General features: G+C 36.4%; 1 protein-coding gene and 1 long non-coding RNA gene across 3 annotated transcripts in view; one reads left to right on the plus strand and one right to left on the minus strand.

Annotated features, from left to right (window-relative positions):
- Positions 1-3,419: 3,419 nt before the first annotated feature.
- Positions 3,420-8,074, minus strand: NKX2-3 (NK2 homeobox 3). Of its 2 annotated transcripts, XR_011318545.1 has the most exons (3): positions 7,424-8,074; positions 3,820-5,176; positions 3,420-3,720 (listed from the first exon to the last, which is right to left on the minus strand). XR_011318545.1 is itself a non-coding variant. In XM_069753994.1 (2 exons), the coding sequence occupies exons 1-2, from the start codon at positions 7,764-7,766 to the stop codon at positions 4,539-4,541; spliced, it is 981 nt and encodes a 326-aa protein (XP_069610095.1). In that variant the 5' UTR covers positions 7,767-8,074; the 3' UTR covers positions 3,420-4,538. The 2 variants fall into 2 exon arrangements, 1 of the variants encoding a protein (XP_069610095.1); XM_069753994.1 differs by having other exon boundaries at positions 3,420-5,176.
- An 82-nt stretch (positions 8,075-8,156) lies between these two features.
- Positions 8,157-11,255, plus strand: part of LOC138665972 (uncharacterized) — a 12,355-nt gene continuing 9,256 nt past the window's right edge. The window contains exon 1 of the long non-coding RNA XR_011318546.1: positions 8,157-8,231. This is a non-coding gene — a long non-coding RNA (uncharacterized lncRNA). The remainder of the gene's footprint in view (positions 8,232-11,255) is intronic.

The raw sequence follows: 11,255 nt of genomic DNA on the forward strand, positions 1-11,255 counted from the left end.
ATAGATAGATGATAGATAGATAGATAGATAGATAGATAGATAGATAGATAGATAGAATATATAATAGATAGATAGATAATAGATAGATAGATGATAATAGATAGATATATAGATAATAGATAGATGATAGATAGATAATAGATAGATAGATGATAATAGATAGATATATAGATAATAGATAGATGATAGATAGAATAGATAGATAGATAGATAGATAGATAGATAGATAGATAGATAGATGATAGATAGAATAGATAGATAGATAGATAGATAGATAGATAGATAGATAGATAGATAATAGATGATAGATAGATAGATAGATAGATAGATAGATAGATAGATAGATAGATAGATAGATAGATAGATAGATAGATGATATTTTGCTTGCAGTCTGATATTCCCTATGGCTGGAGGGTCTGGGTGATATGGGAATATATAAATGCTGCCAGCAGCTGGCTTCAGGCTTCTCCTGACACATTAGTTTTTATTTCTGCGGCCTCTTTCCTGTCCCTTCCCCCCTCTGTCCCAAGCAAATTGCTAGACATGTTGCAATAATGACCTGGCATTGAGGCTGGCAGCCTCCTGCTGAAAGGCCCGGCCAGGACATAGCCTTCTCCCTAATCAGCCTCCTCCACCCCCTGCTCTCCCTTTACCTCCATTCTCCAGCCTCAGAATAGGGAACACACTGGCCACATTCTCCATCCCTGGGCCCAGCAGAGGCTTAATAATAACCTTGCTTCTGGAATCAATGGGGTATATAGAGGAACGTCAATCTGGCCTCTGTGGAGGGTTTTGTCCCCAGCACACACCTATTGTCCCTGAATCCAATAAAAAGCCATTCTCCTTCCCACCTTCCTCGCAGCTCAGAGGCTTCCATTCACCGCAGCCTGCCCCTACAATGGCACCTCCCTGGGCCTTGTTCCTCTGTGTCCTTCATTCACACACTGGCACAATCAGCCCGAGTGTGGCAGCTCTGGAGAGGTGAGGAGCAGTCCACAATCTGCTGGGGGCTTCCTTACTAACATGGGGTCTACTGAGAAAGCTGCAAAACGTCCCACCATACACAAGTACTATGAGGGACTTGTGTGTATATGTGTATTGTCCCTGGAGATAAGATGTATCTGATATGCACTGTGCGAATTGTCTCTACAAGTCTAATCTGTTCTCATGCAAATATCTACATTAAATATACACCATAAACGTATTCAAATAAACTTATACATTTTTTTACAAATAGATGGAGAGATAAATATATGCAAGTAAATTAGTTTATAAATATAGATATGATAGAGAGTGGACTGCTAAATAGAAAACAATATATATTCATATGTGAAATGCATTGATAGATGCATAGATAATAAAGAATTAAATATATAAAGATTTAAAATGGAAGGAGAGGTAAATAGATGGATAGATGCATATGTAGAAATTAGATAGAAAGATAGATAGATAGATAGATAGATAGATAGATAGATAATAGATAGATAGATAGATAGATAGCTAGATAGATAGATAATAGATAGATAGATAGATAGATAGATAGATAGATAGATAGATAGATAGATAGATAGATAGATAGATAGATAGATAGATTAGATAGATGGAAATGGAAGGTGACGGGTACAAGGGGGCATTCTTTGCGTCTGGAGGAGAGAAGGTTTTTCCACCAACATAGAAGAGGATTCTTTACTGTTAGGGCAGTGAGAATCTGGAATTGCTTGCCTGAGGAGGTGGTGATGGCGAACTCAGTCGAGGGGTTCAAGAGAGGCCTGGATGTCTTCCTGGAGCAGAACAATATTGTATCATACAATTATTAGGTTCTGTAGAAGGACGTAGATCTGGGTATTTATTATGATGGAATATAGGCTGAACTGGATGGACAAATGTCTTTTTTCGGCCTTACTAACTATGTTACTATGTTACTATGAAATATATTTATTTATTTAAAGACAGTGGAACAGCACAAAAGTTTAGATAGTAAAAGGTGAAAGGCCTCCCATCCCATATCAAGATCCAAATATTACACTACATAAAAAAATCTAATAAATAAATAAATAAGAGAGGCAGCAAACCCATGTGGCAACGTTTAGCTTCACAGAACCTTGTAGGAATGGGAAAAGGTGTTGTGAACCAAAATGTTGCCACATAGACTGATTAAATTCCACCCGTCTTGCAATTTTTTAGAGCGCTGCCGCTTACAGTCTATATATGTATAAACGGCATGGATAAATTACATTGTTTCATAGATTAAAACGGTAATCTTTAAGCTTATCATACAATAAGTGGCCGAGAGCATGGTCATAATCCACCAAAGAAAACGCTCTCCCAAATATCAAACCATAAAGGTCATATGCACAGGAGTGTCGCTCCTAAATATAAGTATATAACACTAGCGAAAAAAGGGGAGTATCGACACCACAATATGATAAAAAGGATATACAACTTTTATTAATAAATACATATACAACAAAATAACATATACATAACACAAACATGGGGGACTATGACAACTCCACCATGCGAATAAAAGGGAAAAACCAACCGGTACACAAATGGTAAGGTGTGCCAGCACCTATACGACCTGGGTATATAGTTCGCCGAATACCAAACAAGTCAAGGTTTCCAGGAATATAAAACAATATGTTTTCCTTTCAATATCATATTGGCACTATCTCCAATTCTCTCATGTACTCCCAAGTACGATGTCATATCAAGAAACGGAGACCTCGGAACTTACCCATCATAAGTCTGTGCTGGCGTACCCTTACCACGACCCCTGACGCGCGTTTCGCGTTGATCGCTTCTTCCCCTTTGAAGAAGCGATCAACGCGAAACGCGCGTCAGGGGTCGTGGTAAGGGTACGCCAGCACAGACTTATGATGGGTAAGTTCCGAGGTCTCCGTTTCTTGATATGACATCGTACTTGGGAGTACATGAGAGAATTGGAGATAGTGCCAATATGATATTGAAAGGAAAACATATTGTTTTATATTCCTGGAAACCTTGACTTGTTTGGTATTCGGCGAACTATATACCCAGGTCGTATAGGTGCTGGCACACCTTACCATTTGTGTACCGGTTGGTTTTTCCCTTTTATTCGCATGGTGGAGTTGTCATAGTCCCCCATGTTTGTGTTATGTATATGTTATTTTGTTGTATATGTATTTATTAATAAAAGTTGTATATCCTTTTTATCATATTGTGGTGTCGATACTCCCCTTTTTTCGCTAGTGTTATATATTGTTTCATAGATAGATAGATAGATAGATAGATCGAGATAGGTAGATAGATAGATAGATAGATAGATAGATAGATAGATAGATAGATAGATAGTAGATAGATAGATAGATAGATATGAGATAGATAGATAGATAGATAGATAGATAGATAGATAGATATGAGATAGATAGATAGATAGATAGATAGATAGATAGATAGATAGATAGATAGATAATGGATAGATAGCTAGACAGGCCGGAGCGGTACAGTGAGGTGATCACAGTATCTCTGTAATACACCAGGTCGCAGATCTCTCCACACACAGACAGATTCACACTGTGCGATATTGCACCTCGGTTTATTCAGGTTTTAGTGCATTCACCGGAGATTGTCTTGGGGTAGAAGGTGCTCTGTACAGTAATAAAATAGTCTTTGTACAATTAGTGTTTGTTCCTCTCTATGATACAGACAATGGTAACAGAGACAATACTGCATACAGGGCTCTGCCACCTGCAGCTCTCTAGCTGTGGATAACTACAACTCCCAGCATGGACAGTGAGCTGTAGTCTCCGCGCAGCCGCACATCCACAGGTGGCAGACCTCTGCTTCATAATGTAACTCAGATAGAAATATACCGATAAATAAGGATTTCCAGCAACACACAGGTAAATGGGCGCACAGGCCTATTACATAGACACGCATGTAGCAGAGCTGACTGTGTCATTTCATTCAGATGGAGTGCTGTAAGTCAGCACTGCTACAACTATGTATATATACACAATGACTGGATCTGCTATCTATATACACTGCAGGCTGTACAGCTTCTATCCGGGTGTAGTCATCCCATCTGCTGAGTCACAGCTCGGAGGTCTCAGGGTCACAGGACGTATTCAATATTCATTGCATCTTTATTATCTCTGCTTGGAAGAATTGATAGGAATGCAAGTCCCAACATGTCATGCCAGGCTGTCATAAGCATGCTGTGAGTTGTAGTCCCAAGTGATGCTATGAATAGAATACCAGTAGTGACAGTTATCGCCAGCTTACTTACTCTGCCTGCATTATTGCTGTATATACATCAAGTCTTGGAGGGAGAGATAAAGGTTGAAGGCCTCTTCTTCTTCTTCTGGATCCTCATATAACGCTCCTCTAATATAACAACCTGTACTGTGATCTAGTAATGGACGCCTGGGGGTCAGTGTTACACTCCATTGGCCACTCAGCACCAGGCACTGGATCCTGGGGATCTCTTGTGATCAGATAGATATATTTTATATATTTCCTATATCCAATGTTCAGTAATGTCTGTAGCTCTGGTCCTACCAGGCACGGATCCCCTGCAGTGTCCCCTGGCAGGATGGCATCGCTGCCCCCGGGTGGCTCTGTGGCTGGGGGGCATTGCCCAGCTGGCTCAGGCTGCCCATGTTTACAAATGGATGAGTCCCTGCTGCCCCCGCATTGTGCTGGATGGCTGGCACCCCCGAGTAGCTGCAGCTGTAGTTGCTGTTGTAGGAAGAGCTGTTGTTGTAGCTGTAGGTCGGGTAACTGTTGTAAGAGTAGGGACTGGCACCGACATTGTAGGCAGAGTTATAGCCCTGGCTGCCAGCAATGCAAGGCTTGCCATCCCTCACCAGCACTGGCACTGCCACCCTCCTGGGCGGTGGTGGAGGCTGGTGGCTGCCCATCTCCAGGGACTTGTCTTGCCTTTGTCTTTTGCACTTGTATCTCCTGTTTTGGAACCAGATTTTCACCTGGGTAGAGGTGAGCTTCAGGCTGTTGGCCAGGTGTTCCCTCTCTGGGGCGGACAGGTATCTCTGCTGCTTGAACCTCCTCTCCAGCTCAAAGACCTGGGCCTGGGAGAAGAGCACCCGGGGCTTCCTGCGGCTCCTCTGCTTGGGCCTGTCCAGGTCCTCCTGCTTGTCCTCATCCTGGGGGGACTTCTTCATGAAGCAGGCTTCTGTGTGGAGAAGACAGCCATGATGACAATCCTGACACATTCCCTACACATGTGTATCTACATACAATACACACACACACATACACACACACACACACACACACACACACACACACATATATATATATATATATATATACATACACACACACAAGTATATCTGTGTGCATGTATATTGAGCCAACTACAACATTAAAATAAGAGGTAAATATATAATTTTTACTATATATACATATTTATATTTACCTCTTATTTTAATATTGCAGTCGACACTATATATATATATATATATATATATATATATACATACACACACACACAGACACACACACACACATATATATGTATAAATATATATATTGTAGTGTGTGCAAAATATATATATATATATATATATATATATATATATATATATTTACCTCCCATGTTGATCTTCTAGTTGACTCCATATATTAATGTAAAGTAAAACACACAATTGGCTTGAAAGGGAGAAACTTTCTGAAGTTCAACAGAATCTAAACCCAAAATGATGAAGTTGTTGCTATTAATAATATATTGTACTTATTATTAGTCTAAAATAAATTACACTGTACTGACTTTAGATTGTATTTTATTACTTTTTTATGTTTTCATGTCATCATTATATTTTTGTATTATGCTACTATGTATATATGTATCTATTGTAATTACAGGTATTAGTAGTAGTATATTCTATTTATTATAATTATGTTATTAGGTATCAACGGGATTTATTATTATTATTCTTGTCGTGTTGTAACAGTGATTATTGTTACATTTTGCACATGACTTCTTTCTGCTGTAATTTACACGATTTATTTTACTCCTGCATACATTCTATTGTCAGATGTCTGACCGTTTCCTCCTCCACAGAACCAGAACTTTCTATCCGGAGCAGTTCGGGATTAGACTAAAGTCATCATTTCTGTTCTGTAGTCATTTAGGTCCCAGGAGGCGCAGGAGGTTTATAGGAGCGCGGTCACACTCAGCGTTTACAGGCGACAAGTCCACGATAAACTCTGCAAACAGCAATTACTGCCCTGCGTCTCCTCTATGCTGAGCTCGTCTGGGAGAACAGCACAGAGCAAATACACACAAGGATAAAGCTGATCCTGAGTGTCGGGGCTGTTACTGCAGGCCTATAATATTCATGACAACAATAATACTACATGTTCTGCTACTACCACCACTATTATTATGTTATATATATCACTATAACTAGAATTATTACTATAACAGCTAATAATTTACTACCACCAAGCTTATTTATACTATTGCTGCTAACTGACTTATAGTAACAATACTAAAATCACTTCGAGTATTATTATAATTATTATTACAACGTATGATATTGAGCAAGCGTATTCCTGCTACCACCACTAATGCTATTTATACGACTGCTACCAGTGATGCTAGTACTATTAAAACTAATAATAACTACTACTACTACTACTTTTTATTACTACTGCAACTTGTGAACAGGAGAAATAGTATTTTTTCTACTACCACTAATGTAATTTATACTACTGCTACAAATTATACTACTGCTAGTATTACTACTACTACTACCAATAATAATAGCATTAATACTACCACTAGTCATTTTATAGCTAATATTATTGCAAATGGAACTTATGAAAATAAATAATATTCCTTCTACTACCACTAATGATATTTATACTACTAATAGTAATAATAACAGCAGCAGCAGCAATACAACAACTACTACTACTACTACTACTACTACTATTATTATTATTATTATTATTATTATTATTATTATTATGACTCATATTATTATTCCTACCAATGATACTAATAATAAACATCATAATAAGAACAATAGTACAATCGATAATACAAACAATACTGGTATTGCCAAAGCTGTAACTCAGTACTACTAATTACATTTTATTATTATTATTATTATTATTATTATTATTATTATTATTACTACATAAATAGTAACACCTCTAATAATATAATTATATTATTTACAACTATAATACTACTACTATTACTATGATAGGTATTCATGTTATTATTATAATGATAATATTAACTGAATTAGCAATAATAAAAATCTGAATGTAAATAATGATGATAATAATAATAATCTTTATTTTTATATAGCGCTAACATACTCCGCAGCGCTGTACAGTTTGCACACATTATCATTATACACATTATAATAGTGACAATATTAGTAATAATGGTGACTGGACTTACTGTGACCCCTTTCCCTGAGAGATTCTTCTTCTTCCTCCTCCTCCTCCTCCTCTTCTTTGAGGGTACAAGTGTCCAGGGCTGAATGCACATAGGCTCCAGGAGAGATGCCCACCTCCCCATGTCCCTCTGCAGCCCCCATAGAGCTCAGGTAGGAGAGTTTGTCACCGCCCTCGGGGTAGGCAGCCCTGGCCCCCAGCATGCAGGCAGCCTGGCTGTACTCAGCCTCCAGCTCCTGGGCCAGGTGGCCCCTGGGGTGGGCTGGCTGCTGTGGCCCCTGGGGCTCTCTGTTGAGAATATCCTTCACAGAGAAAGGTGTGGAGGTGACTGGACTTGGTAACATCATCAGGACAAGTGATGTGTAAGGTCCAAGGAATGGCTGAGGAGACTCTGGGCTGCTGCACTCCTCACTCTACATAGCCTCCATTAGCCTGGCCTCTCCTGCTGTGGGTTTTGTTACAGGCAGGGTAGGGGATAGCTGGGGCATGGGGTACTGCCTGCTCCACAGACCCACCCCTCTGACAACGTCATTCCAGGAGGCTGTCAATCATCCAGAAGAAAAAAAGCAGAAAACAGGGATCCTTGATTGGTGCTTTACTGCTAAACCTCCTCCCACATCTCCTGTGTCCAGGAAGAGTCCTGTGTGCTGAGGAAGGATCCCAGGAGGATCAGGCCTGGAGGTTAACCCCAGAAAACCAGGCACCAAACACCAGCATTGTGTATGTGAGGATAGGAGTATTACAGAGGTAGCAGGGACGCTTGTCATTTAACTCATTGTCACATCTTCTGCCATTTCTCCAGGGAACAGAAGGTAAAATATGTAGAAAGAAAACTGTAAAAAATACAAATTCCAATTTGCAAAAACATTGATAGATTAGATAAATAGATAGATAATAGATAGATAAATAGATAGATAGATAATAGATAGATAATAGATAGATAATAGAGAGGTGAGAACCAGATCATCAGATAGATAAAGAGATCAGATAGATACTAGAGAGATGATAGATAGATAGATAGATAGATAGATAGATAGATAGATAGATAGATAATAGATAGAAGATAGGTAATAGATGATTGATAGATAGATAGATAATAGAGAGGTGAGAAACAGATACATCAAATAGATAAAGAGATTAGATAGATACTAGAGAGATAAGAAATAGATAGATAAATAGATAGATAGATAGATAAATAGATAGATAATAGATATAGATAGATAATAGATAGATGATTGATAGATAGATAGACAGATAGATAGGTGATAGATAGATAATAGATAGATAGAGAAATAGATAGTAGAGAGATAGATAGAAGTAGACAGAGTTACATAATTACATTATATCTATAGGAAGATTAGCTAATTGGCAGGAATTTTGACAAACGTTTGTTCTTGTTATCTATCTAACATCTATCTATCTATCTATCTATCTATTATCTATCTATCTATTATCTATCTATCTATCTATCTATCTATTATCTATCTATCTAACATCTATCTATCTATCTATCTATCTATCTATCTATCTATCTATTTATCTATCTATCTATCTATCTATCTATCTATCTATCTATCTATCTATCTATCTATTATCTATCTATCTATTCTCTATCTATCTATCTATCTATCTATCTATCTATCTATCTATCTATCTATCTATCTATCTAAATATCTGCCTCACACACTTTCCAGATTACTTTTATGATTGAATGCTATATTTTTTTTTGTAATATACTCCATTTTCTTTTATCTGATTCCCTTCACTTGGTATTTATATTGCCGCAACTCCATACAGTCTGTACATTGTAGTGCGACTCTTTGTCCTGGCTAGTACTGAAATAACTGTTTCTACCTTCCTATAATTATATTTTTCATTTCTATTTTATAAGTCCCAATAGAATAGGCGCACATATGAAAATATCAGAACTGCTGGTAATAATAATTAAAATAATAATACTACTACTATTAAAAATAATATCAGTGTGATGTCTGATACTAATTATAAAATGTCAACATAATAAATTTAGTACTAATAATTATCTGTTAATTATTTACCTTGCTAAATTGAAGGAATGCTTTATTTTATGTGTAGAATTATTATTATTATTATTATTATTATTAGTAGTAGTAGTAGTAATAGTAGTAGTAATAGTAGTAGTAGTAGTAGCATTAGTAAGGCCATTTATTCCATGGCACTTTACATGTGACAAGGGATGTACATAAAAAAAGTAATCTTGAACAAAACAAGTCACCGACTGGTACAAGAGGAGAGAGGACTCTAATTTATTGCATATTATGGAATTACAAATTTTGTGCTTATGTTTTTTTGTTTAATACATATTATGTAAGATAGTAAGTTATGTCAAATCCAAATTATTCTATTAACTATCTATCTATCTATGACCTATCTATCTATCTATCTATCTATCTATCTATCTATCTATCTATCTATCTAACCATTATCTATCTATCTATTATCTATCTATCTATCTATTATCTATCTATCTATCTAACCATCCACTATCTATCTATCTATCTATCTATCTATCTATCTATCTATCTATCTATCTATCTATCTATTATCTATCTATCTAACCATCCACTATCTATCTATCTATCCATTATCTATCTATCTATCTATCTATCTATCTATCTATCTATCTATCTTTTATCTATATATTATCTATCTATCTATCTATCTATCTATCTATCTATCTATCTATCTATCTATCTATCTATCCATGATCTATCTATCTATTATCTATCTATCTATCTATCTATCTATCTATCTATCCATTATCTATCTATCTATCTTTTATCTACCTATTATCTATCTATCTGTCTATCCATTATCTATCTATATTTTATCTATCTATCTATCTATCTATCTATCTATCTATCTATCTATCTATCTATCTATCTATCTATATCTATCCATTATCTATCTATCTATCTATCTATCTATCTATCTATTATCTATCTATCTGTCTATCCATTATCTATCTATCTTTTATCTATCTATCTATCTATCTATCTATCTATCTATCTATCTATCTATCTATCTATCTATCTATCCATTATCTATCTATTATCTATCTATCTATTATCTATCTATCTATCTATCTATCTATCTATCTATCTATCTATCTATCTATCTATCTATTATCTATCTATCTATCAATCTACCTATCTATTATCTATCTTTCTGTTGACCTGGTCTTGGTTATTGGCCAGGTAAAGGCTGATGTAGCAGCTCATTGCTGTGTAATTATAAAATTACAACTTCCCTGTTCTACTGATTCACCTGATAGCACCTATCAATTTCTACTGATACTCTGATATTAATCACACCCCAGGCGAGATACAGACCTGCACAGTATTCCCTATGCCAGCAACCCATTAGGTGAGGTTGGAGTTTTATCCGAACTTTCTGAAAACAAAACAAAAAAAAAAAAAAGAATAAACAGATCCTGTAACATCCCTGAGTAATTAGTAATGATAGAAAAGTACAATCAGTAATTGTGAATTTGATTGATTTATTTATTTGGTATAATATATCTATTTTATAGTCTTCACCTTATTTTGCCAATTTGTAGACACCGAAAAGAAGCAATTATATGGCAAATGTCGCTAGTTTACACAGGTGAGAGAGCAGGGTGGTCCCCATAACACTTCAGGTGATCAACTAAAATGATTATTGCGGATTAATATTGTGGCAGCTGATTGTATATTCCTGTGGGAGAGTTGCTGGGAAGGATTGGTGTACTCCACCCCATGTTACAATACAGACAAATAGAGATGTAATCTGGCAAATGGGAACTCCTGTATGGTCTT

This window comes from Ranitomeya imitator, chromosome 2 (assembly GCF_032444005.1).
Source record: "Ranitomeya imitator isolate aRanImi1 chromosome 2, aRanImi1.pri, whole genome shotgun sequence".
Lineage (NCBI taxonomy): Eukaryota > Metazoa > Chordata > Amphibia > Anura > Dendrobatidae > Ranitomeya > Ranitomeya imitator.